Source organism: Castor canadensis, chromosome 7 (assembly GCF_047511655.1).
Source record: "Castor canadensis chromosome 7, mCasCan1.hap1v2, whole genome shotgun sequence".
NCBI classification, from domain to species: domain Eukaryota; kingdom Metazoa; phylum Chordata; class Mammalia; order Rodentia; family Castoridae; genus Castor; species Castor canadensis.
Genome location: NC_133392.1, coordinates 30,925,049 through 30,950,594, shown reverse-complemented (window position 1 = coordinate 30,950,594; position 25,546 = coordinate 30,925,049). Strand labels below are relative to the sequence as shown.

General features: G+C 43.5%; 1 protein-coding gene across 1 annotated transcript in view; it reads right to left on the bottom strand.

Annotated features, from left to right (window-relative positions):
- Hpse2 (heparanase 2 (inactive)) overlaps positions 1–25,546 on the bottom strand; it is a 663,188-nt gene that overhangs the window by 8,894 nt on the left and 628,748 nt on the right. The window contains exon 11 of the mRNA XM_074078564.1: positions 21,769–21,915. Within this exon, the coding sequence (XP_073934665.1) occupies positions 21,769–21,915 (147 nt within the window). The remainder of the gene's footprint in view (positions 1–21,768; positions 21,916–25,546) is intronic.

Below are 25,546 nucleotides of genomic sequence, written 5' to 3'. Positions count from 1 at the left end.
GATGGCTGACTGATGCCATGAAACAGACTATTCTGGCTATCCCATCCCCGACATCCACTAGGGGGGTGAGAGAATTCCTGGGCTCCGCGGGGTTCTGTAGACTCTGGATTCCAGGATTTGCGGAAATAGCCAGACCCCTATATGAGGCCACCAAAGAAGCTCCAGATTGGAGTTGGGGAGAGAGAGAACAACAGGCCTTTGATCAGCTAAAAGACGCTCTTTTGCAGGCCCCTGCCTTAGCCTTGCCAGATCCTACAAGACCATTCACTCTGTTTGTAGATGAGAAAAAGGGGGTAGCCAAAGGAGTCTTGACCCAACAGCTAGGTCCCTGGAAGAGACCAGTGGCATACTTTTCCAAGAAATTAGACGCAGTAGCGGCAGGATGGCCCCCCTGCCTCCGCATCATAGCGGCCATTGCCGTGCTGGTGAGAGAAGCCGATAAACTAACCTTTGGACAGGCCCTCTGGGTAACGGCCCCTCACCCGGTGGAGGGAATCCTTAAACAACCCCCTGGGAAATGGATGACGAATGCCAGGCTCACCCACTACCAGGGGCTCTTGTTGGATTCCCCTCGGATCACATTCACAGATCCCGTAATCCTGAACCCTGCCACCTTGTTGCCTAACCCGGAACTGCAGACACCTGTCCATAACTGCAAAGAATTCCTCTCCGAAGTTACACAGGTACGGGCTGACCTAAAGGATACCCCCCTGTCCGGCTGCAAATTAAACTGGTACACGGATGGAAGCAGTTTTTTCCAAGATGGAGCCCGAAGGGCAGGGGCAGCTGTAGTCGACCAAGAAGGAAATACGGTATGGAGCAGCGCCCTCCCACCCGGAACATCAGCCCAAAAAGCGGAATTAATTGCCTTGGCAGAGGCCCTGGAGAGGGCAAAAGGAAAGCGAGTCAATATCTACACCGATAGCCGCTATGCTTTCGGTACCATCCATGTCCACGGGGCCATCTATCGCGAAAGAGGATTCCGCACAGCAGAAGGAAAACATCTAAAGAACCTAGCCGAAGTCCAGCGTCTATTAATGGCAGTGGAAAAACCGAAGGCAGTGGCAGTGATGTATGTCCCAGGCCACCAGTCTGCCAAGACGCCGGAAGCTGTCGGTAACAACAGAGCAGATCAAGAAGCAAAGAGAGTAGCAATGGTGAGTCCTCCCATGGAGACAGGGCAACCTTCCACGGTTGCGGCGATAGACGTGCTGGTCCCAGAGCTCCCTCCGCTACCCCCCCCCCCACCAGAGTACTCCACAGAGGATTTCACTTGGATGAGAGCCCACTCCCCCTTTAGAGAAGGGGAAGACAGATGGAAAAGCGACTTGGAAGGCAAGTTAATTCTGCCTGAAAAACTCGGACGATTCCTGTTGGCTAACTTACATAAGTCCACCCATTTGGGGCGGAGAAAATTACTAGACTTGTTGACATCTGCGCAGCTCCGATTTCCGAACCAGACCATAGCAGTCCGCCAAATTGTGGAAGATTGTGCCAGCTGCACAATCATGAAACCAGGACGAAGGGAGGGGCACCATACAGGTACTCGGGAACGGGGGAGGGCTCCGGGAAGAAGTTGGGAAGTGGATTTTACTGAGGTAAAACCGGGAAAGTTTGGGTACAAATATTTGCTGGTATTCATAGATACCTTTTCAGGCTGGGTGGAGGCTTTTCCTACAAAGAAGGAGACGAGTCAGGTAGTGGCAAAGGCTTTGCTAGAGGAAATCATACCCAGATATGGGGTGCCCGAGGCAATTGGGTCAGATAACGGTCCGGCTTTTGTTAGTAAAGTCCTGCAGGGACTAGCCCAGATTATGGGGGCCAATTGGAAGCTACATTGTGAATATAACCCCCAGAGCTCAGGGCAAGTAGAAAGGATGAATAGGACACTAAAGGAGACTTTAGCCAAATTGGCCCTGGAGACTGGCGGTGATTGGGTGACGCTCCTTCCCTTGGCCATCTTCCGAGTCTGGAACTCCCCCTATGTCCATGGGCTAACTCCCTTTGAGATCCTGTATGGGGCTCCACCCCCCATCATTCAGAGGACCTTAAGCCCAGAACTAGGTGATCTGGCCCCAAATTACCTGACCATGTTGCAGGCTTTAGCTAAAGTGCAACAACGGATTTGGCCCTTAATTCAAGCATACCACGCTGTTAAGAGGGACCCGGCTCTGGAACATGGCATAGTCCCAGGTGACATGGTATGGGTTAAAAGGCATCAGTCCAAAACCCTAGAGCCTAGATGGAAAGGACCTTATGTTGTACTGTTTACTACCCCTACCGCCCTCAAGGTCGACGGGATTGCAGCATGGGTACACCATTCCCATGTAAGACGGGCTCACCCTCCAGAGAAAAAACAGGAAAATTGGTCCGCACGGAAGCATCCAACAAACCCACTCAAGCTCCGGCTGATACGGGATGCTCCGAAAAACGAGAACACTCCAGATGCTCCGCAGCCCTCCTAGAATGGGATTATCACCTGGGTCCACTACACCCACATCAGACCGGCAGATCCGGTAGCTATGAAGAAAGGCTTCCTGCCAACAAGAAGGGTGTCCCACCACAAGGAAAATTTTTTCAAACTCAAACTTCATACTGGACCTCGGTAACTTTATTCCTTTTTCTAACCCTGTCCACCACTTGCTGGGGGCATACAAATCCACATCAACCTTTTAACCTGACCTGGATGATTGTAGATGTGTCCACAGGAGACATTCTTAACCAGACCTCCAAGGTGACCCCTCCCAGCACCTGGTTCCCAGAATTATACTTTGACTTAAGGGCCTTATTCACTGGCAGGGGACAATGGGATTTGCGCCAAAGTTACTTCTATGTCTGCCCCGCTCCCCAACCCAACCACAGAAAAAAAATGTGGAGGAATCGCAGACTATTATTGTAAGTCATGGGGTTGTGAGAGCTCAGGGGATATATGGTGGCCACCCCCCGAACAGGGGGACCTTATTCAATTAAGTAGAGTCTCTCAATCTGGCATTACATACCACCAACCTAGACCTATAAATAAGGGATGCCCAACTCCCCCCAATTGTAATCCCATTATGATAAATTTCACTGATTTAGGAAAAAAGGCAACGAATTGGGAATTGGGTAAATCCTGGGGAGTCAGACTCTACAAAACAAATCATCCAGGAGCCCTTTTTACTTTGCGGCGTGTGCAACAACCAGTCTCTACTCTAACAATAGGCCCTAATAAGGTACTTAGGCCACCCTATGTAAAGCCACCTCCCCGACCTTCCACAGCTCATCACCTTCCCTCAACCATAGCCCGGGCTAATGTTACAACTCCAAGACCATCAGAAACCAGCCCTCCCCTGGTGAGGCCCAGTCTCATGACCGCATCTAAAGACCCCCTCTGGGAGCTAGTGGGTGCTGCCTTCCTGACGTTAAACCACACCAACCCTAACATGACTAACTCCTGTTGGTTATGTTATGATGTGAGGCCCCCATTCTATGAGGCAATAGGGCTAAACACCACTCACGATACCTCATCTGAGGAAAACCCTACTCAATGTTCCTGGGGAGACCGTAAGAGAGGTCTGACCATACAGCAGGTAAGCGGCCAAGGAACCTGCTTAGGAAAAGTGCCAAAGAACAGACGGGACTTATGTACTGTTATTAACGCCAGTTCTACCTGGGAAAATGCTATTAAATGGATAATTCCAAAGGACAATGGGTGGTGGCTATGCTCGCGGTCTGGACTCACCCCGTGCCTATCAACTAAGGTGTTTAACAGCTCTAAAGAATTCTGTGTTATAGTGACTGTGCTGCCCCGCATCCTCTATCATTCGGAAGAGAGTCTATATTCATACTGGAATACAAAAATGGTTGAAAAAAGGAAAAAGAGAGAACCTATTTCCACAGTAACTATTGCTACCCTACTCAGCCTAGGGTTAGCGGGAGCAGGAACCGGCATAGCTTCTTTGGCCACCCAGCAGAAAGGGATGTCTTCGCTGCGTGCAGCCATAGACGAAGATATAGAGAGAATAGAAACCTCCATTAGCCACCTAGAAAAATCCCTCACTTCCCTGTCTGAGGTAGTACTTCAAAACCGACGAGGTCTGGACTTGTTGTTCCTCCAAAAGGGGGGACTATGTGTTGCTCTAGGGGAAGAATGTTGTTTTTACGCTGACCATACCGGAGTTGTTCGTGACTCCACGTCTAAACTTCGAAAGAGCCTGGAACAAAGAAAACGAGAAAGAGAGGCCGGGGAAAGCTGGTTCGAGTCTTGGTTTAACCAGTCCCCATGGTTGGCTACCCTTTTATCTGCATTGGCAGGGCCAATAATAATCATCCTATTACTTGTTACCATAGGACTCTGGATTCTAAACTGACTTATGACTTTTGTCAAAAGTCGAATTAATACTATCCAACTTCTGGTCCTCCGCCAACAATATCAGGCTCTTCATCCCCTTGAGAATGATTCCTCAATTTAGGCCGTAAGAAAAGGGGGGAATGAAAGGAATAGGAGGTCTCAGCGGGCCCCAACCCCCTTGTTGGAGAAACCAGTACCAAACATCCCATGTAGATAAGATAAGCAATGCGGCAGGGCTCAGTTAGGGCATATAGAATGTGGGGAATGTGAGTGGGGGTACATGCAAGATGTGAAGTACGTGCAAGATGTGAGGTGCGCAAGATGTGCTCTGCCTGCTTGCCCAATGTTGATAACGAAAATATGCATGCCACCGCAGTCTATATAAGATTTCCCCTAAAGAGGCTCAGGGTCGTGTTTTCCTAACCGGTCCTGCGTGTCCGTGTGGGAGCTCGACCCTGGCTAGCCAGCCCAATAAACTCTGCTTTGTTGATTGCATTCTCGCCTGGCTCTCTGTCTCTCGGGGGAATAGGATTCCGGGTCCTAACATTATGTAATCTCCCTGGGTGCTGTAACTCACATCTGACTGATTACTACCCACATGTCGATGTGTCTAAGCTATATATCTAGCCTAGATCCTTCTGGACTTATGTATATCGACTTGGCAGCCCCGTGGGGACTTCAAAGTCTCATGGTCCAATTCAAAATCGTCTCCTTAAACCCTGTCCAATTATCTCTGCTTTAAAAAAAGAAAAAAATCTGTGATGGTTCCACCATTTACCCAGTCACTCGAGCTAGAAAGCTGGACATCTTCTGAAACTTCTCCCCCATTGCCATGTGTAGGGTTACTAAATCAAATCAACTCTATCTGTGAATATTTGTCAGGTCTGCTCAGCTTTCTCCTCTCCCATCTATCACTATAATTCAGAATCCTCCTCTGAGCCTATCTTTGTGCCACCTCACTGACAGTGACTTCTTGTCATTGCACTGCAATTTTCCTTCCCTTTCACTTCACTGTGGACCATGAAGCTGGTTCCAGCCACCTCTCCAGTCCCTGGGCTCCAACCCCACTGACCTCAGGAGTGGATGTGGGATGAGTTGGGAGTTATTGTAAGGAGTTTATTGATAAACACATGCACAAAGATTATTTCAGGCTAAAAAAAGGTCTTTTACATAGATAGTGTAAATATTTCTCAAATTAAAATGTTAAGTAGCTGTATACAGTGGAATTAAAATACAAAAGTTCATTTAAAAGTATAGTAGATTTTTTTCCAACATAAATGTCATTTGATATTGATAAAATACAAGTTCACTTAAAAATTATAAAATTATTAATATATTTTTGGGGAGAAGGGGTTATGATGTACTTTTTTCTTTTTTGGCAGTACTGGGGTTTGGACTCAGGGCTTCACATTTGCTAGGTAGGTGTTCCTTCACTTGAGCCATGCCTCCACTCCTTTTTGCTCTGGTTATTTTTGAGATTGGGTCTTGCTTATTGTCCAGGCTGGCCTGGACTTCATTGTTTTCCCCTATTTTACACTCTTCACCATAGCTGGAATGACAGATGTGTGCCGCTGTACCCAGCTATTAGTAGAGACAGGGTCTCGCAAACTATTTGCTGGAGCTGGCCTCAAATCATGACCTTCCCAATCAGAGTCACCCAAGTAGCTAGGATTATGGCATGATCTACCAGTTTCTGGCTCATGTGCTTTTTTAAAAGACAGAGATTTTTTAAAAGATAGTTGCTCTGATGTGGGAAGATCATGACATTTGTTGACATTTCAAAGGATCCCTCATTCTTGAGGAAGCTGGGCACCCTTGCCCTAGTATGACCAAATTAAATGGCTTGCAATTTTGCTTCTGGGTCATTTTGGGAGGTGCTACCTCCACCTAGAAGACAGCCACTCCTCCTCTGTCATACTAGCTGCAAAGGATTCTTACAGAGTCTGCGCAGGTGTTGCCTGCTCTGGACAACCTCCTCTTACCCTTGGGTTGGAAACTTACCCATGACCCAGGCCCTTCTCTTGTTTCAGTGCAGTGACTTACTTGCTCTGTCCCTCGCTGGGCTCTGAATCCTCAGTTCCCAAAGGTACAGAGCAGGAACTAAATATTCAGGCTCTTTGCATATTTTCTGAGCTTCCTGGTTTAGTCTCTAAAGAGGCTCCCCAGAGGCTCCATGAATGTCTTTACAGATTCTATTAACATACCAATTACTCTGGCTCTCAGTGGAGAGATGTTAGATAAAATCTGAATTATCACTGTTTCTCACAGTCACTCAGTAGACACCAGGCCATTGATCATTGCTAGTGTTTTTCAGCCTTTAAAAAGATCTATATGACCATCTGTTACCTAAGCTAGCATGAGTTAATTTTGTGAGTAAGATTTTGTGAGACCTTGAGTCTGCATACATCCTTATCTCCACACCTCTTCATTTTAAAGATGGACAGTGTGCTGTAACACCTCCATTCTTTTCTTCTTGCTTGTATTTCTCTTTCAATACTTATCTTGTTACCCAGTGAAATCATATCAGGCTAAATATAACAATAATCTTTCACTTATATGTATTTTGTAAGTTTGCAAACAATCATGTTAGTAGTTAAAAAAAAATCACCGATTCTGGAACACTATTAATGTGAAAGGCATGATGCCGTGACTCACTGTGTCTCATTTATTCCAGGTGTTAGCATATGTATATTGCAGATGAGGAAATCAAAGTTTAGAGGGGTCTAAAACTGGCCGGAGTCATGGCAGGGCTGAGATTTGCACTGATGCCCTTACCCTAGTCCTATCTGGCTTCCACTGTCACACATAATTGCTAAAGAGCCCTGTGAGACATGAAGGACATTGTTATTATTTTTGTAACTTCACTATTGAGTCAAGGTCAGAGAGGTTAAGTAGCCTAGGCAAGGTCACAGAGCTATAAGTGGCTAAGCTAGGTCTCAAATTCTGGCCTCCTTTCTACTATTTCATGTTCAATTCTAGGTGGTGCTCACCAGGATCATGTTTCTTTCTTTGAAAATCTTTCTTATCACATTCTCATCTGCTGGGACCTCCTTACTGAGTTATGCCTTTTCAAGCCAAATGCTAAATGATCCGGCATAGGTTGAACTATTTCTCTTAATTCCCTAGCTTGGCTGAACTATGGAGGGTATTTAAATTATCCAAATATTAGGACAACTGTATTTTATCACCATCTGTTTTTACAAAGTTTGGGTTACTTTCCAATTTCTAAACTTGCTTTCTTAGTTTTGCATGTTATTTAAAATGAAATTCAATGTGTCAATGTGGGATCAAGCCCTTTGCTGCCCAGGTCTCCGTGGGAGCCTCTTGACTGGGTCACGCTTCCTCTCTCATTAGTTGTCTACACTCTCTGGTCTTCATGTCTTATCATGGCTTTTGATAACCGTGGGTGTTTTAGCAAGGGTTCAACTGTTCAGAAGCTTCAGGCAAGCAAGTCTAATGGGCATGTCATTTTCCAAACTTGAAGATAATCCGCTGGACTGGGATAGGGGTGGGACTTTTGTGGGGATTGTATGTGTTATCAAGAGCTGTCTGGAAGCTGGTATCTGGTTCAGGCTGGCATATTTGTGGGTCTTGAAGGGAAGGGAAGGAAAACCACTTCTATCATGGCGATTTAGAGAAAGTTATTTACCCCCTCTGAGCCTAGGTTTCCCTATCTATAAGAGGAGGAGTGATAGACCAGATGAACCAACTCTAAGATCCGTTTTGGCTTGACCACTTTTCAGCCAGGTTGTCCATGCCTAATAGCTAACCTAAGGCAAAGCTTAAACCTGATCATTGGCATTCACTTGTCTAAACGTCCAGTGATTTTGGGCTGCTCTTAGAACATTGTCCAAAGTCCCCATGAGCAAGCCCTTTTACCTACTTCTCTAGCCCCTAGAGAAGTATATAGCTTCTACCCATTCTAGCTCTCCACTACCCCTTCATCCTGCTCTGCAGGTTCTCCAGTCACAGTCTGTCTAATCACAGGGTTCTGTCTATTTTGTTCTCTCTGCCCAGAACCTTCTCCATACTCTCCCCTCTGCACCTCTTTTCCTTCCCCGGCTATCTCTTATTTGTCCTTCAGGTCAGGTCCTCCAAAGTGCTCCCAGATTACTCAATACTTCTTGGGCTTCACAGGTAATCACAGAATGGTGACTGCTATTAGCCTCTCCCTCAGATCAGAGAGCATATGACTGTCTCATCCTTCAGATCCTGTCCACCCACTTACACAGCAGGTAGTTAATAAAAGATAGGTGTAACAACTTAGAAGGGGAAGACAATGGATGATTGCAAGGGCAGAAACTGAATTTTAGTCCTAATTGGACATTAACTATGCAGGTCTAGATAGATTACGAGCCAATTCTGGTTTGCTTCTGAAATGTTAAACCATGCAAGAGAGGGAAAGAGGAGGAAGCAAGAAGAGGAGACAGAATGAAGTGTGTGTGTGTATGTGTGTATGGAAGGGCACTCCTCAAACACCAGCACACCCGCCTAGCTCCGGCTCAAGTTCCCGTGGGCTCTCCTGTGCGCCACTAGAGGTCACTCTTGTCTTACACAAAGGCGCCGAGACAGCGGGACTCGTCGCTGCTGCCAGGCACCCTGGTCCCTGCTGCTTCCAGTCTAGGGATGGCCAGGAGGTGTGTCCTGTGCTTGGCTCCTCTGAGGAACAAATCACAGTATCAAACAAATACCATCAAAACTGCATTGCGGTCCACTTAGCAGAGGCCCCGCCTGGAATGAGGCAATTCCTGGCGGGGTGCGGACTTCTTGTCTAGTGAGTGGAGAAGGGGTCCCTTCGCAGGTGCGGGGTCAGTGGCGTTCACACGACTCCGCGCCGGAGTCTCCCAGGTCTGGGTTCCCCTGCCGCCGTCCGGTGCACCTGTTTGTGCTTTGTGATCCCGAGGTCGAGCTGCCTCCTGCAGGCCCCTGGCTGGGTGAGGAAGCTGGTGTATGCAGCTGTCCTGCCCCAGGTCAGGGCCAGTTAGAACTGCCAGGGGCCCAGCCAGATTTCAGGTCGAAGGGGAGGGGCTTGTTCCTTTCAAACTGTCCTGGGCAATTGTCACCATGTCCAGGAGGGCTGCTCAGGAATGTTACTGGCACCGCAGGCAGGCAGGCTCCAAGCTCGCGACCCCCTGTGGGGCGCTCCCTCTTCTCAAGGGTCACAGAAAAGGTTACTTCCTTTTAGGTGGGCTCTGAAGCTTTTTCTCCTATGACTCTACCTGGAACCTGGTAGAATGTACCAAAAAGCCTGTTCTTCCAGGCAGGCCTCCATGAGGTCCTACAGCCCAGCCGGAAGAGAGAGGAGTGCGTTCTTTGCACCTCCTACTAGCAGAGCCCCTTTCAGCCTTATTTTATCAGTGTGCTTGTGACATGTCTGCTAAACTGACTTGTTTTCACTTCTTCCTTTTCAAGAAAATTAAGTACTTGGCTCAGTGCCTTCTTGACTATGACAGTAGTTCAATTAACACTTGAGTTCCACGTAATCAACCCTCCTAGGAGTGCCAACGTGGCTGGCTGGACACTCCAACGTCTTCCTCTACTGCTGTTACAGAAGGGAGACTAAAAGAGAGGAAAGACAGGAAGAAAAGCTTCCTGTTTTCCTCGCCTGTCCGACAGCCTCGACTCTATTTGAAGTTCCAGGCCACCAAGGCTTTTTGAGGCTGATGAAATCATTTGCCCTTCATTCCACCCTCTGAGGGGCATACCTAATGGGTGGAGTTTTGATCTAGCCTCTGTATCACTGTCCAGAGAACACTCTCGCCCTCCTTTGCACAGGCAGAGCTGGGGATTTTATCAGGCACATCGTTAGTGATATAGGCTTTTCCTGCAGGTAGTTAGATTTGGAGGTCATGATTTGATCTGTGTTCTCTCAAATCTGCGCAATAATGGTCCAAGCCATAATGGAATTCTACCATGTGCTCCTAATGGCTTAAAATAACTTAGCACACTCAGCAGACAAGATGAGAGCCTAGCTAAGAAACCTGAACTTCCAACAGACGACAGACTCATCTGGGGGAAGTTTGGGAAGAAAATTTGATTCTACAACCATCCTAAAGCTCCATGTCATAAGCATATCACAATCAAACCACAGGACACAATAGGAACCAGCTCTACAAACCAGGGAGACTTTAGTAGTGGTTAACTATTCTTCCTCCCATTGTAAAGAATTGGTGCCATGATCACAAACATTCACAAATGGTACTTAAGGGGCATTTCTCATATCTCCACTGTTGCTTGTGTTGTACAAATTCAATGATAACGGACTTAGTCTGTTGCCTTCTAAGACAGAAAACACTGAAACATGCAAATGTGTGGCCAAACACACCATAATAAACACATTACACAAAAAATATAGGAATAGAAAGAAAATTGAATTTAGCTTGGATTTCAAGGCCTTCTGTGGTCTGGCCCCAATGTATCTTTGTGGCCTTTCCCCTTACCCCACAAAAGTATCCGATATTCCAGTCTTAGGAGATGATTTGCCACCTCCAAGACAAAATGAGCCTTAAATGTTTGTACTACCAAACCTTTATTAAGTTTACCCTGTGGCCTCAAATGGCTCCCGACAGCATTTCCTAAAAGTATAGTTCATCCTTGCAGCTCTGCTCAGTGACCCCAAGAGCTTCCCAGATTCCCAAGTCAGAATTGGCCTCGCCCTTCCTTGCACTCCCACAAGCCTGTGTTTACCCTCATGTGCTCTGCTTTGTATTAGAGTGAATGTGTCTGCTGTGCAGAGGGACCGGGTTTCCCCAGCTCTACTTGTGAGGAGCAGGAGGGAGTGAGCAGGGGGTGAAAAGCATTCTCCTTACAGGTGGGGTGGAAAGTTGTGTGCATTGCGCAGAGAGGTTTTCCATATGTAAGTATGTGAGCTTGTCTGCAAGACACACCCAGAACTAGTTCCTTTATGTTATCATCATGGCTCCCTGGATACCTATTGAAATCTATTAAAACAAAGAGATAAATTTCTCAGTTTTATTGGCTTTTGACAAAGTGTTCCCTATAACATCAGGTGCTCTGGGTTACCCTCCAAGGTGAAAAATAAGATGTCACAGGCTCTGTTCCAAGACCCACAGATGTCAAAGGGCGAAGTGAGGAGTGATTCTGAATCATTCTTACAAAAGGAGTCAGGGAAAGGGTGGTCTGCAAAGTGACAGCTAGTGTTTGGGAGCCCACACTTCTGTGTTCCAGACCCATTATCTGGAAGGAGCTACTTCCTGCCTGGGCCTCCTGATGCCTGGCAGCCAAAGAAACGCTGATCTGGGGACAAGGCCTTGCCACAGAGATGAACTGGGTTAGAACTTTTCACTTCCTTGAGGCTTACATCTTTCCATCACCAAATCACAGTTTCTGGATGGTGTAGAGAAAGAGAAAGAAGGTCATTTCCTCTCAGTCTACAAAAACTGCCTACACAGTTGCCTTACCTGGCCCTCAGTTTAGAATCAACTGTTCAGAAATATGTTAACTATACCTACAGAGCTCATTTGCCAGTGTCTGCGTCAGCAGGGACAGAATGGAAATCTGCTGAAAAGAAGGTCCCCAGGTGAGTGAGGGTGGGGACAGGAGACCACAGCCTCGATAGACAGCTATGCAGAGACTTTCCAGCTGCTACAAGTGAGCTGGAAGAAAATACATTCTGGAGCTGAGAACAAACGGAAAACTCGGAAAATAGCTGTGAAAACCCTGGATTCCTAAGCATCTTGGTTTAAGATGTCAAGTCACTTTATAAAATATAAAAGCATTTTATAATCTTCTAATCTGCACAGTGATCTGCACATTGCTAATCTGGGAGTTAAACCAAAACAAACAATAAAGCCTTTGGGAAGCCTGCACTCATCTTTCCACTCAGCCATAGAAGGCTCCCAGGGGCTCATGGCATGTTCATATCTTGAGCAAAATGGCTTGGTGCTTGAACGAAAAGTTCAATCTGAGGAAAGTCAAAGATGCAAACCATGTGGGACCTTGTTCTAGGGGTTCACAGAGGGCCAGTGGTTCTCAACCTTGGCCTCATATTTGAATCACCCAGGGAGCTTTAAGAAATAGTGATGCCTGGGTCCCATCCCAGAGATTTTGGGTTAATTGGTTGGGGTGTGGTGTGGGCATTGGTGTTTTAAAGCCCCCAGGTTATTCAAAGTGCAGCCAAAATTGAGCAGCAAGGGTGGAAGAAGAGGTAGAAACATATTTGCAGCTGGGGGTGGGCGGAGGAGAATCAAATAACTTTCTAGCCATTGCATTCTGAATTTATTTTGAATAAAAAGGGCTCTTTTTAAAAAAACTCTTTTGGAGTACCAGGTCAGGACACCACTTTTTTAATCCATAAGAAAGCTGTGAATTTTTCAAAGGCTATTTTTTGTTGTTGTTGTTGAACGAACCTAAGTGAGCATTTTTGTTCTTTCAGTAGAACTGTTTCATTGAATGCCTGTACACTGTGAGATGAGTAAGTTCCTCCACATCTCTCAGGGCGATAGGTGGGCAGGACTTTGTAGGGTGAATTGAGAACCCAGAGAGAGCATTAACTCCAATAACAAACTGAGTTTCTTTAACACTGAAAAGAAAAAAGTTCTTTTTTGACAGGCAAGTTTCATAGTCTTTTAGATTTTCCCAAGTCCTGGGCTGTGCCATAGACCTTTGTACAGAAAGAGAGTGGTTCGAAGTTTCTTCAGGCAGAGGAAGACCATAAAGGGTGAAGGAGTATTCCATTCAGTACCCTCTGTGTATTTTTAGATGAATACGTAAGTATTTACTTAGACAATATCATAGATGCTGTTTCAGCTGTTATCTTTGTGAGAGCCATAGCACAGTCTCAAATGAGCACAGGGGTTAAAAGGATCCAGGTTCCTCTAAGTTCTGGTGAGTGAGCTTGTGCTAGCTGAAGATTTTTAAGGCTCATTTCTTTACATATTTACCCCCCTTTCTTTTTTCCTATAGACTGCCTCAGAACCTTAGGTATAAGCATTTTAAAAAATATACATGCTCACAGTGTCTATTTCAGACTTTCTGAACTGGAACGTGAACATTAGTGTGCAGAGTAAGTACCACTTTCCTGTTCCTTGCAGCCAGCTCATAAATCTCCCCAGGCACAGGCACCTTTCCTGTAGCTGGTCTTTCCTTTGAGGGACTCTAAGTGGCCTTTCAAAAGGACTGCAGCTGACAGGGTTGCATCTACCCCAAGAGGGCTTTTTCCTCCAGGTAAAAGAGATCTCATCCTAGGCTTTGCTTTTTAAAAGAGGAGTCTTGTTTTCCCCTTGATATTTAAAAACCAACACCCAAAGCCCTATATGGGTTAACAGGGTTCTCACACAATTTCAACAGGAGCCTCACACTGTTGAGGTTCCTTATCTCTTATTGTACATCAAACAATTTCCAAATGGATTAAAGAAATGAGTATAAGGGCTGGGATATAGCTCAGTGGTGTAACACTTGCCTATCACATGAAAGCCTGGATTCAACCTCAAGATCCAAGAAAAGAAAAGAAAGGTGGGCGGGGGGATGGAGAGGAGAAGAGAGAAAAGTAAAATAAAAATGAAATTAGAAGGAAAAAAAAATGCATATTTATCTGACTTCAGGGATATAAATGCATATACATATAAGTGGAAAGGAAGAAACTACAAAGCAAAAGAAAAATAGATTTAACCATACTAAAAAGGAACACTTTTTGTGTCAAGATAACAGTTTAAAAATGAAAATGTTGAAGAAACAGCAAATAAAATACTGGAGAAAAATAGTTCAATGTAATAGATGGCAAAGAGGGAAAGTGTCTTATGTCAGAGCAAACTTAAAAATCATTACTCAAACAGACTACCACCTAAGTAGAAAAATAAGCAAAGTTCCCAGAAAATTCATAAAAGCAGTAAGGTTCTAATAGTCATGAAAGAACTTAAATCTCATGACTACTGAAAGAAATTTAATTAAAACAAGACTATCATTTTTCATTATGAAGTTGAAAAAGATATAAATGTTACAGTATTACTTTGGTGATGTGAATTATAATAAAATGTTCACATTTCCTACTCCTTCTCAGGCCCCTTCACTTAAACTTGGCTGAGATAAGCAAATTGAGAAACTAATTCTGTGAGCTAAGATCCTGTAACTTGTTGAATTCCAAGGTCATCAGGAATCCAACAGGAACAAGGTTTGAAATTAGGCCATTTGAGGAATGGTTGAAGGATTAGCTTGGAGTCTAGAACTCTAAGGGGAGATATATTGAAAAATTGTTATAAAGGAGAATTTTTCTAAAGCAAAGGTGTGGGGGGAGGGGAGGTGGCCCGAATGATGTATACATATGTGAGTAGGTGTAAAAACAATAAAAAAAAAGAAAAAGAAAGCAGAGGTAGAAATGATAAGAAAATGCCCTTTGGCCTCATGCAAGGATGACCTTCCTCCAATCAGAGCTGTCTAGATTTTTGGAGTGAGCCGACTCAGGAGCCGAGCAGCAGCATCTTAAGAAGCCGAAAGGCTTTTTGGCAGGGACATTATAGAAGAAACTTCTTGACCCTTGAGAATCCTCTGAAATTTTTCCTTTAGAAGGTCATCTTTTAATAATTATAGAACTTGCACAGAGAGGCTTATTTTGAAAAGAAATTAATTAGAATAATCTCGGACAAGTAAAGATCATGGAAACCTGCAGGGAATACATCTGGTTGGTCATAGTCCCCAAAACCCAGGTACCAATTACTATCAGCAGTGCAGAATGGACACACTTAGATGTCTTGAGTCTGCTCAGATAAATGGACTAATGGCCTATCAGCCACACTGATTTTACCAAGTCTGTTGGTACCCCAAATGAAATGCAGTACTTCCTCTTGTCATTGGTGTAAGATTGTCATGGGTCAGGAGGTGCCAGTTTGGGAATCAGGACTTTTAAGGATTATCAAGCTCTGAATCCAGAGATGAAATGTCATAATATAGGCTGTTCTGACAGGAAAACGAAGATACTTTAAAGCTTTATCACCTGGGATTTACTTGAGTATTTTCAGAACCATTCTGTTTGGCTAACATCAAATTACACCTCTCTAATGACATGCAGTTAGATGGCAAAGCTTTTCTTTGATACAGGATTTAATGAGGGTACAATCAAAGGAAAAGTAATATCTCAGATGGAAAAAATGTGGAGAAAGAAGAAAAAAAAGATGGTATTTCTTCAGAGGGTGGGTAATAAGAGTCTTGATTCCTAGGGCCTCGAGAGTCTTTCAGCTAAAATTATGGCAGTTGAAGGAGAAACTCATGGAATCTATCAGCCCCAAAGCACTGCTGCCGTTTATTTGTGTGATCAAACTTCAGATTCTTTACCTAACAAATGGAATTATTGTGAGAATCATGTTAGTGGTTGTAGTAACATAAAGCCTTCTACAAATGTAGCTGCACCCACAGGTTGCTTCCTGTTAAATATTTGTTTCTAATAACAGAGATGAACTCTTTGAGGGCAGGGAGCTCAGAGTACCCCCCCTCACCAAACTTACCCCTAAATACCCCACAGTCAATAGCTCTTGAAGGCCAGGTGATGATAGGGCCTAGTATTATGAAGATCAAGAGACATTTTCATCTGAAGAATTACACCTTATATCCAGACTTTCCTCCTAATTTGTCTCTTTGTAATTCTTGATCAATTACAGTTACAAGATGACCATTCTTTAAAAATTATAACCAGATTAACTGTTACTACAAGTTAGCTTGCTGAAGAGGAATGTCATGGCTGGCATGAAGTATGATCTCAATAAAAACTGATGAGTGGATGAATATATGTACTTTTCTGTTTCCTTGGGAAGCCTCCCCTGTTGGTGACTTTCCTTCAGAAATAAATCTCTGAGCTGGGGGCCTGTGGCTCACACCCGTCATTGTAGCCACTTGGGAGGCTGTGCTTGGGAGGATTGTGGTTCTGGGCCATCCCAGGCAAAAAAATTCTGTGAGACCCAATCTCAAGAGGAAAAAAGCTGGATGTGGTGGTGTGTGTCTGTCATCTCAGGGACAGCATGAAACTTAAAATAGGAGACTCATGGTTCATGCTAGCTTGGGCAAAAAAGTGAGACCTTATCTCCAAAATAACCAGAGCAAAAGGGCTGGAGGCAGGACTCAAGCAGTAGAATGCTTGCTTAGCAAGTGTAAAACCCTGAGTTCAAACCTCGGTACCATCAAAAAACAAAACAACAACAACAAAAAAGTACTTCTAAGAGTTGGTTCCATGTGATGCAGGGGAGCTTGCTGTGCCTGTGGGGGGGGGGTTGGGGACATAATATATTGAAATTGATTTTTCTAGACCTTAAATGAAACTGGTTTTCAGTCTTTCTTGGTATTTAATTATCCCATTGTTTAAGAGAATAGAAGAAGCTGAAGGGAATTACCTAATTTTGCTGAGAAAAAAGTTTGCTCTTTCTAGAATTCCATGGCTTGGACAGAGTTTTAGAAGTAGCTCAGAGAGAACTTCTAAGAAAGGACTGAAACTAGGACTTGTGAAGAAAATTTAATGGAACTAGGATAAATTAGCCTGAAGTAGAGAAATGCTAGATCACCTAATACTTTTCAAATATATTTACTCTGTGGAGCAGAATGAAGTGATCTCAGATAGTATCATGACAGAGTTCAGTTATCTACACTATATTTTCCTCTTCTGTAATTATATTTTTATATTACTGGACTGTTGAAGTAGCACATTATTGAAGACAGCGCTCTGGTTTAGGAGTCAGGATGAGAGGTTCTTCCTCGCTTCGTCATTTGCTGGTGATGGTCTAAAACTCAGTTTCTTTAAAGTGGCAGAGGCAATAATGACTCCATGTGCTTCACAGTGTTGTTCAGAAGGTTAAATGAGATAAAGGCTACTAAAACTATTACAGTGGGCCCTAGTGTTACTATAAAATGAGTGTTCACACAGAGGTCTCTAAACATGGGACAACCTCTGGTCCAGATGGCTTAGTCACAGACTAGATGAGAGTAGAGGACTGAACTAGATCACCCCAATGTGTCATTCCACCCCGAATTCTTAGAATCTGACAGTTCTCTAAGGCTACTATGTCAGAACAGCCAATGTGAAGAAAGCTGTTTCCTTTTCTAAGTTTTGAATCCCCCACACCCAAATGGAATTGAAGAAGACATACAAGGAAGGACCCTAAAATGGAACCTAACACTTGTTCTGGTTTAACTTTTACTTGAACAAGTGAGCCCTCTTATTTCTGGATATAAATTTTTTTTTTGGCCCAGCTTCATGTTGCTTCTGTTTCTTGAAAGACATTGGATATATTTATGCCTCAGGTAGAACTGATTCCCTAGAGGAGAATGAATCTGGATTTGCAATCACATGAGGCCATGGGCAGATTTCTCTCTTTTGTAGATGATGTAGCTGCCCCAAAGGAACTCCACTCCTCTGACTTATCCCAGAAAGCTGAGGAACCGGGGAATACGGCCAGGGAGCAATCCACTTTTTCTGGGGGAAAACTAGCCAGATATTACCACCATTTACTCTTATAGCACAGTTTCCTTGTGTGGTCTTTTAGTGGCTTGAAGAAGCTACTTTGCTGGTGACCACAGACACCACAGGCTCTGGGAGTAGGGAGAAAGGGAATAGAAGGGAAAGGTAGAATTTTAGAGCTCCATAGCAATCAGCATTCTCTTACCAGCTTCCAACTGAGTAAGAAATCAGAGCACCTCTGTGATGCTGCCCACCTCTCCCTAACAGGCTACCTGAGAAAGCACAGTCTATCCTTCATCAGACCAGGTGAGTCTTTAGAAAATGCACCTTTAAATTGAGCACCTTGTTTTTCCTGTCATTTTGGAGTACTAGGCCAGATCTATTTAATTTTGCTTGGCAGTTCTGTGACTATCTGAAGAAAGTCCTCATGACTTAGCTTGTTTTCTTCTCTGACTTATTTCTCCCCATTTCCTGTAGCCATTCCTTGAAGAATACATATTCCAGATGCATAATAGCCTTCTCGTGAACATGATGCAGTTTCTAAAACTCCTACCCAGTAGGGTAGAGAGTACCTACCTTTTGTCTGGTTCTGAGAATGAAACAATCATTCTACAATGATTCCTATAATCTCTTATTTAAGAAGTCGAGATTTGTGTGTGGGCCTTAGGATTGGCTCACCACTGAGATGGGCTACCGGAACTTTTGCAGTGGACCAGGATTCCTGGATTGTCTGACTAGTGGCCCCGGGGTGCCTCCCATGTGAGAGCTGGCAAGCCTTAGCTCCAAGTTCACACGGAGATACCCTTTCAGACACTTCAAATATTCCCAGTCTTGATGGCAATTCTAACAGAATGAGAATATCCCATATGCTTAACCAGTCAAAAACATTATATGTCATCTCTCTACTCCTGAAACTCAATACTCAATGCCTGACTGGTGGCTTGATGGTGACACTAGCTTTCTCTATATCCTCTTTTTGGTTCCTCCAGATAGGCGCAAATTACATGTTCCCTTGTCCCAAGTACTTTCCATCCTTTTCTGAGCTAATATAGCTTCAGGCTATAGCAAGGAATTAGCAGACACAGAACACAGAGTGTGGCCCCTGAGGCTTATAAAAGAAAGAAAGAGACTGAGATCACTTCCTAGTATTTCCTTTCATCCTTTTCTGCATTGTCTGCTTCAGTGACACTATACCCTTTCTGGGAGACCCTCAGCCAGAACCACTGAGGGCTTTTGCTCTTTAGTAGTTACAAGCAGAGCACTGTGGTAATGAACGTGTACTTGGCAGTCCCTGCCTAGCAGTTTATAGTTCAAGATGGCACAGCACAGAGTCAGAGACACTGGGGTCTAGAATAGGAGAGGTGATAAACTTGCAGTAGTATATAGGTGAGGAATAAACTTAGAGACGTGGGTTTATGGCCCAAAGTTTCATAGTGAACTAGTGGTACAGAGACTTAAGTCTAGTTCACTTTACTTCAGATCCTAAATTCTCTAATACCACATGTATAAACTCTTCTGTGTATATCTGGGTTTATATTTATAGACACATGTGTATGCATGGATATGAGGGATTTACATTTATAGAAGGCTTTATGTTACTACAACCATTTGACAGGTAAAGAATCTAAGGGTTGATCACAAATAATTGGCAGCACCAGGATTCAGATCCAATGTTCTACTAGTTATAATAATGTTTGATCACAGTATTAGCAAGTCCTTCTCCAGGAGCCCTGAAGAATGACGTTCCCAGGGTCCTTTTCTCTCTCCTACATTCTTAACAAAGTTGTAACATAGCTGTAAGCTCACTAATGTTGGTGACAAGGTAAAGTATAGGGAATCAAAGTATGAACACCCAGCATATCTATCACCAGGGCTTGATGTGACCACATTCAAGTGGCAGGGGAATAAGCTTTCAGGGAGGGACATAGGTCTGGAGTAAATAGGTTAGAGGTCTATGCCCTTGGCTGGTGGGGAAATGAACTCACAAAAAGAGATGCTGCCCTCTGACTACCATCTCTTCTTGTTATACAGTTTTGTTTTCATGGAGTTCTCAGCATGCCTTTTAATCACAATCTTAACAAATATCTTGTTAACACGTTATCTTCAAAATCTGAGATGACTCCTCCTAAATAACTTTCTTCAGGAGAGTAACTGATCCCCCTTTCCCAATAGGTTAGAGTTCTGAGTTGAGGAAAAGGAACGCAATGAACATTTGTTGGGCATTTATGAAGTGTCAGAATGTTACATGAATTACCTCAATTACTCTCTCCATGTCAGAGGAAACTGAGGCTCGTGGAGGTTACACAACTTGTCTTGTGCAGAGCAGAAATTGACATCTTGGCATGTTGGACTAAAGCATTTGGCCAGTCCTTTCCCACAGAGCCCATGGTCTTTTCACACTGGGCAGGCTCAGTTCTTAAGCTCTGTGGTTTCAGGGGACTTAACTGGTCACAATCACTGCTGAGGAGTCAGTCTTGCTTTTTTGATGTTAGAAATGGCTTTTAAAGGAGAATGATGAAGGGGGTGAATTCAACTACAATATAATGTAAGAACTTTTGTAAATGTCACAATGTGCCCTCAGCACAATAATAATAAAAAAAATTAAAAAAGAAATGACTTTGCAGATCATTTTTGAATGGCATCCGACTTAATGTATTCATGGTCCTCAGATAACTGACCCAGACTGAGAATTTTAGGGCTACAGGGGACCTTACCAAATATGCAGCAACACTTGAATTCTGTGGACATGGAAACTAGGTCAAAAGATTAGGATTAATGGATTTTCCCTGGTCATACAATAATTTAGTGGTGGGTTTGGGACTAGAAAGCGGTCTTCTGCTTAGGGTGAAGGCAAGGAATGCAGCATACCGATCATGAATTACAGGGAAGTAGAGAGAAAAAGGATAAAACACTAAGGAGAGTCCTACTGAGATAGAGAAGAGAGCAAAGTAGAAGCCATGAATATGTAGCCAGCACAAAAGAGCCGTAAGTTAAAATACAGATCAAGGGTGGGCCAAAGAAACTTAGTAAGTGACTTTCCACATTGTTTTGTTCCCATCACACATACAGTTGGAAACCAAATGCAAGCCACCAAGGTTGCAGTGAAACAGTGAACAATTATAGCACAAATATTTGCGGGCAGCTGTGGGAGTGCAAGCCACCTGCTCCAAGTTTACAGCTTTGTTAAACTTGGTAAACATTAAAAATGGAATGGGAACGCCCCCAGTCTGCAGAGCATCCCATACCCTTCCTGAGAGGCCTTGCTCGGGGAGCTGGGGTGGCTTGCCCTTGACCAGGTCCTTCTCCCTGTGACTCAGAGCTGTTTTCTCTTGGTAGATGAATGGTGCCAATAGTCTCTCATAGAGACTGAGGGTGGTAGGGAGCATCACAGAATCATATATTTACATTTTGAAAAGGCCACAGAGCCCCCAGAATATAATCTCCCTTCTATTGTTCACATGAGGAAACTGAGGCAAAGCAGTGATGTTACAGAGGTAGCAGCAAAACTGACTCTTGATCTCTGAACTTTTGACCTTTTTTTTTCAGTGCTTCTTCCTGTAAGCTCATGAGCTTTGCAGACAATGAAGAAGAAGGAGTCATAACATTACAGGATGTTACAGCTGGTAGGGACAAGGTTCTCAAGTACCAGAATTTTTGGTTGTCACATGACCAGGGGCACTATTGGCATTTAGTGGGTAGGTCCCAAGGATACTAAATAGCTTGCAATGTTGTAATCCATCATCATGAAGAATTGTCTTGCTCAAATACCAAGAGCACCCTTGTTGAGAAAGAGTATGTGCACTGATTGACTTTATAGCTGAGGGATCTAAACCTGGAGATACAGAGAGGCTTGACTAGGATCCCAAAGGGAATCCAAAGTCCCCTCATTCCAAACCACTTTTGTCATACTTCATCCCACTGAACCCCAGAGCGAGTCAGAAGCCACTGTGGTATGGTGCCTTCAGTAGGAGGGTGACTCCCACTCCCTCTTCACTCAGCTCCTGCATACTTGCTCCTGAGCTATGTCCAGGTCGGCACTTACTTGGACTTTAGGCCCTCCTGTCCATAGGGCTGCAGCAGATACTGGTGCACAAGCTTGTCCCTGAGAGTCCCAGCCAGTTTGATTTTCTTTCTTGATCGATGCAGGTTGATGATAAAAAGTGTAATGGAGCCACGAACGTAGTTGTGGCTGAGACCAAGAGAGAGAAGGGAAAAGATGGAAACAAAGTGGTCAGTTAGATGCTCCTAAATAATTTATAGGCTGAACAAAACAGGACCAGAAAAGGGCATTTGTTCTATGGATCTTGACCACAATAGACCTTCAAGACAAGAAGGCCTTGTTATTTTGGCTTCTGAAAAGAAGATACCTACTTCCCACCACATTCCTTCTGTTTTTGTTTAAATTTATTGTAATGATTTTAGAAAATGTAATTCATATAGTTTTCTGAGTGTGGAAGTAAACCATGATGATCGCCAAAAAACAAAAACATAGAAAAAACAAAAAAACCAAAAGGAAAAATATAGCGAGATATAAAGAAGGAAAAGAAAATACCCTAAACTCACAGCATCTTGACATATGATAATATTTTGGTAAACATCCAATATTTGGTTATTAATTTAATAAATATTTTTAAGTTGTTTGACACATAGAAATATATTACTCAGTTTTCACATATTTGAGAATCACACTATTCACACATGTTTTTGCAGTTAATGAGCATCTTAAATTTGTCCTCATGTTATTATATATTCTTCTACTTGTAGAAGAATGCTACATTTTTTCAATCATAGAAATGTAACGTAATTTATTTAGCTAATCCCTTACTTGTGCAGATTTATGGTGTTTTCAATTATTTGTCATTGTAGATCACATCATGAAAGGCTTCATTATACATAATTTGTTTTGCACATCCTGATTATTTTTACATTTTTTTTTGAGACAGGGTCTTGCTATGTAGCCAAGCCTGGCTCAAACTCATGTTCCTCCTTCTCAACCTCACCTAGCACTGGGATTACATCATGTTTATTTTTCATAAAGCCTCAGAAGTTGGAATCATTAAGTCAAGTGGAATGTACAATGTATGATTCCTCACCAAAATTTCAAATTAATTCCTGGTGGTGCCCCTCCCTGCAAGAAGATTTTATGTTCCTGTTTTCCTGAACCCCAAGGTGACCACACATGATTATCTCATCCAGTGAAATGTTAGTGGACATGTGAAGACCTCTTGTCAGATGGTTTGGGAACCAGCCCATGTTTTTCCACGTTTCTTTTCCTTTTGTCATTGCGTTGGCATTGCTTTGTTTCTGAGATAGGGTCTTGCTCTTTTGCTCAGGCTGGTCTCAAACTTGCAATCCTCCTCCCTTGGCTTCCTGAGTGTCTGATGTTTTTGACAGAAGTTGTGCTATGGACCAGGGTGTTGAAATGAAAATGATGCAGAGTAGAGCTTCAGCTGAGCCATGGTGGACAAGTAGTATGAATAAGAAATTAACTTTTTAGTGGAAGTTGTAAAGATTTTGGGGTTCTTTGTTGTCACAGCGTAACATCACCTATCCTAGCAGATATATGCATTTTCATAATATTGATGTTAACTCTCTAGAAAGCTTATAGCAGTTTGCTTCCACCAACTCTGCATGAGAGCACCCATTTCCTCATACCTTAAGAACATTGGATATCAACCTTTTAAAACACCCTTGTCAACCTGGGAGGTAAAAATGGGATCTTGATGATATATTAATTTATACTTTTTCCAATTCATACTGAGGCACAGCATTTTTTCATTAGCCCATTTTCCATTTCATTTCTTCTTTTGTAAACTGCCTAGTCATGTCCTTTGCCCATTTTTCTACTGACCTATACAAACTGTTTATTTATAAAAGGTGGCAAGCCTTTGTCTACATGTGTGTTGCAAAATTTTCCCCAGTTCTTGGACCATTTCAATTTGTTTCCATTGTATTTTGATATATCAAAGTTCTTGTAGTCAAATTTATTTATCTTTTTTGCTTCTTGCTTTTGCCAGTTTGCCTATCCCAAGATTATAAACCTATTCACCATTTTGGAATCACTTTAAACCAGCACAAGATATCCAGAACCTTGAGAGAACTATATGCCTACATGCAAGAGCTTTTCAGCATATATCAACAAAACTATAATGAGTTCCTTCTCTCAGTAGGAAAAAAGACCTTGTTTCTAAGGGGTCCCTTAGGGCCCCATCTGGATGGGTTAATGAGAGGAAACAGAAAAAATGACCCATTCCAGCCTTCAAAGGAGGAGTTTGGAGAAACTCTAAGTCAACTTTGCCCAGAGGAAAACACTGTTCCTTGCAGACACAGCACCCTTTGATCCCTGGGTCACTCAACTTTGCTTCTAAAGGTGCTAATTAAGAGTTGAGTGGCCAAGGGCAGGTCAGTATGATAATTTGGGAGTTTTAAAAAGAAGTACAGTTTCCAGGGATCTTCCCTAGAGATTCTGATTCAATCCATTTAGGTTTTGAGGCCTGGGAACCTGTATTTAAAAAATCTTTCTGAGACATTTGGCCAATGAATTGGGTTTGGGAACCACTTACTTAGAGCAATCCGTTGAGGTTATGAGATGAACTCCCATAATATCCCATTGGCTCTGCATCAGGTGGTTTTTATTGCATCTATAGGAGGGTACATTATTTTGTTCAAGGCTTTTTGGAGGCCTGAATTTCTGTTCTGATAAATTATTAAATGACTTCCTATGCAGTCCCTCCTAATCCTCTGTAACATGTGAACTAACTTTTGTAGCCAAATGAGTCAGAAAAGAGTAGCAAATGATTTGAGCTCTTGTGTCACCAGAGCTCTAAAGAAACACACTGGCAGTTTTGTTGGCATTGACCACTGCTGGAGAAGAAAGACAAGTAAACTCCACTGGGGGACTTTCAGCTTAGCTTAATTATGTGCAAAACCAAGGAAGGCACCATTAAGTACAGGTACCCTGGGCTTCAGAGTGTGAGGTACCAATTTTGCCAGAATGCAGAAAAGCAAGCTACTATATCAAACAGCACTCTCAAAGGCCCGCAGAGGAGGAGAGAGCTACATGCTTGCATTTATGAGTTTGTTCTCGGTAGAGTTGGGGCAGAATGAGCCCTTGGAGACTACAGAGGGAAGTAGTGGGTGGAAGGGAGACCTGAAATCACAGCATTGCTGCAGGGAAAACTGCCTTTCCAAGCTGTTTGGCAGTGGTCTGATTTCCATTTACATGGTTCCCTTGGGAGAGACAAACCAGTACAGCCCAGGGACCAGCATGCATAGGCTCTCACAGCACTCACAGAGCTTCTTCAAGTAGAATTTGGCACTAAAGACTACCCCAGCCATCCCTTGCCCTGTTTGATGGGCAAGGACATGAAGCAGAGGACTTTTGGCTGTGAAGACAGTCTTGGCTGGGGATTCCAGCATCAAACTGAGAACGCTGTGTTGAGAGTACAGATTTCTAAAGAATGTCTAGTCTCTGACCACAGAAAACTAGTCCTGGAGGAGTATCTGTTCCTTAAGAAAATGGTGAGCGAAGGCTTGGTCAGCAGGCCATTTTTGATTCTTGATGTTGGCAAGTCCAGGTGACTTTTGGTTATCTTCATGAATGTCTGTTGATGGAGAGAAGTTGTCTTTGTAGAACATCTATCATGCTCTATGTCTCACTCTTGGTGGGACTTTCTCACTAGCAGCCAATCCATGTGTCTGGAGTTCATCTTTTCTAGCCCTTCATTTCCTACTTGACATCTTCTCTGTGAGGAGGAGGATGTGAGTCAGAGAAGAGAGGCTGGAATGGGAACAACCTAACTATAAGAGGTGGGAGATGT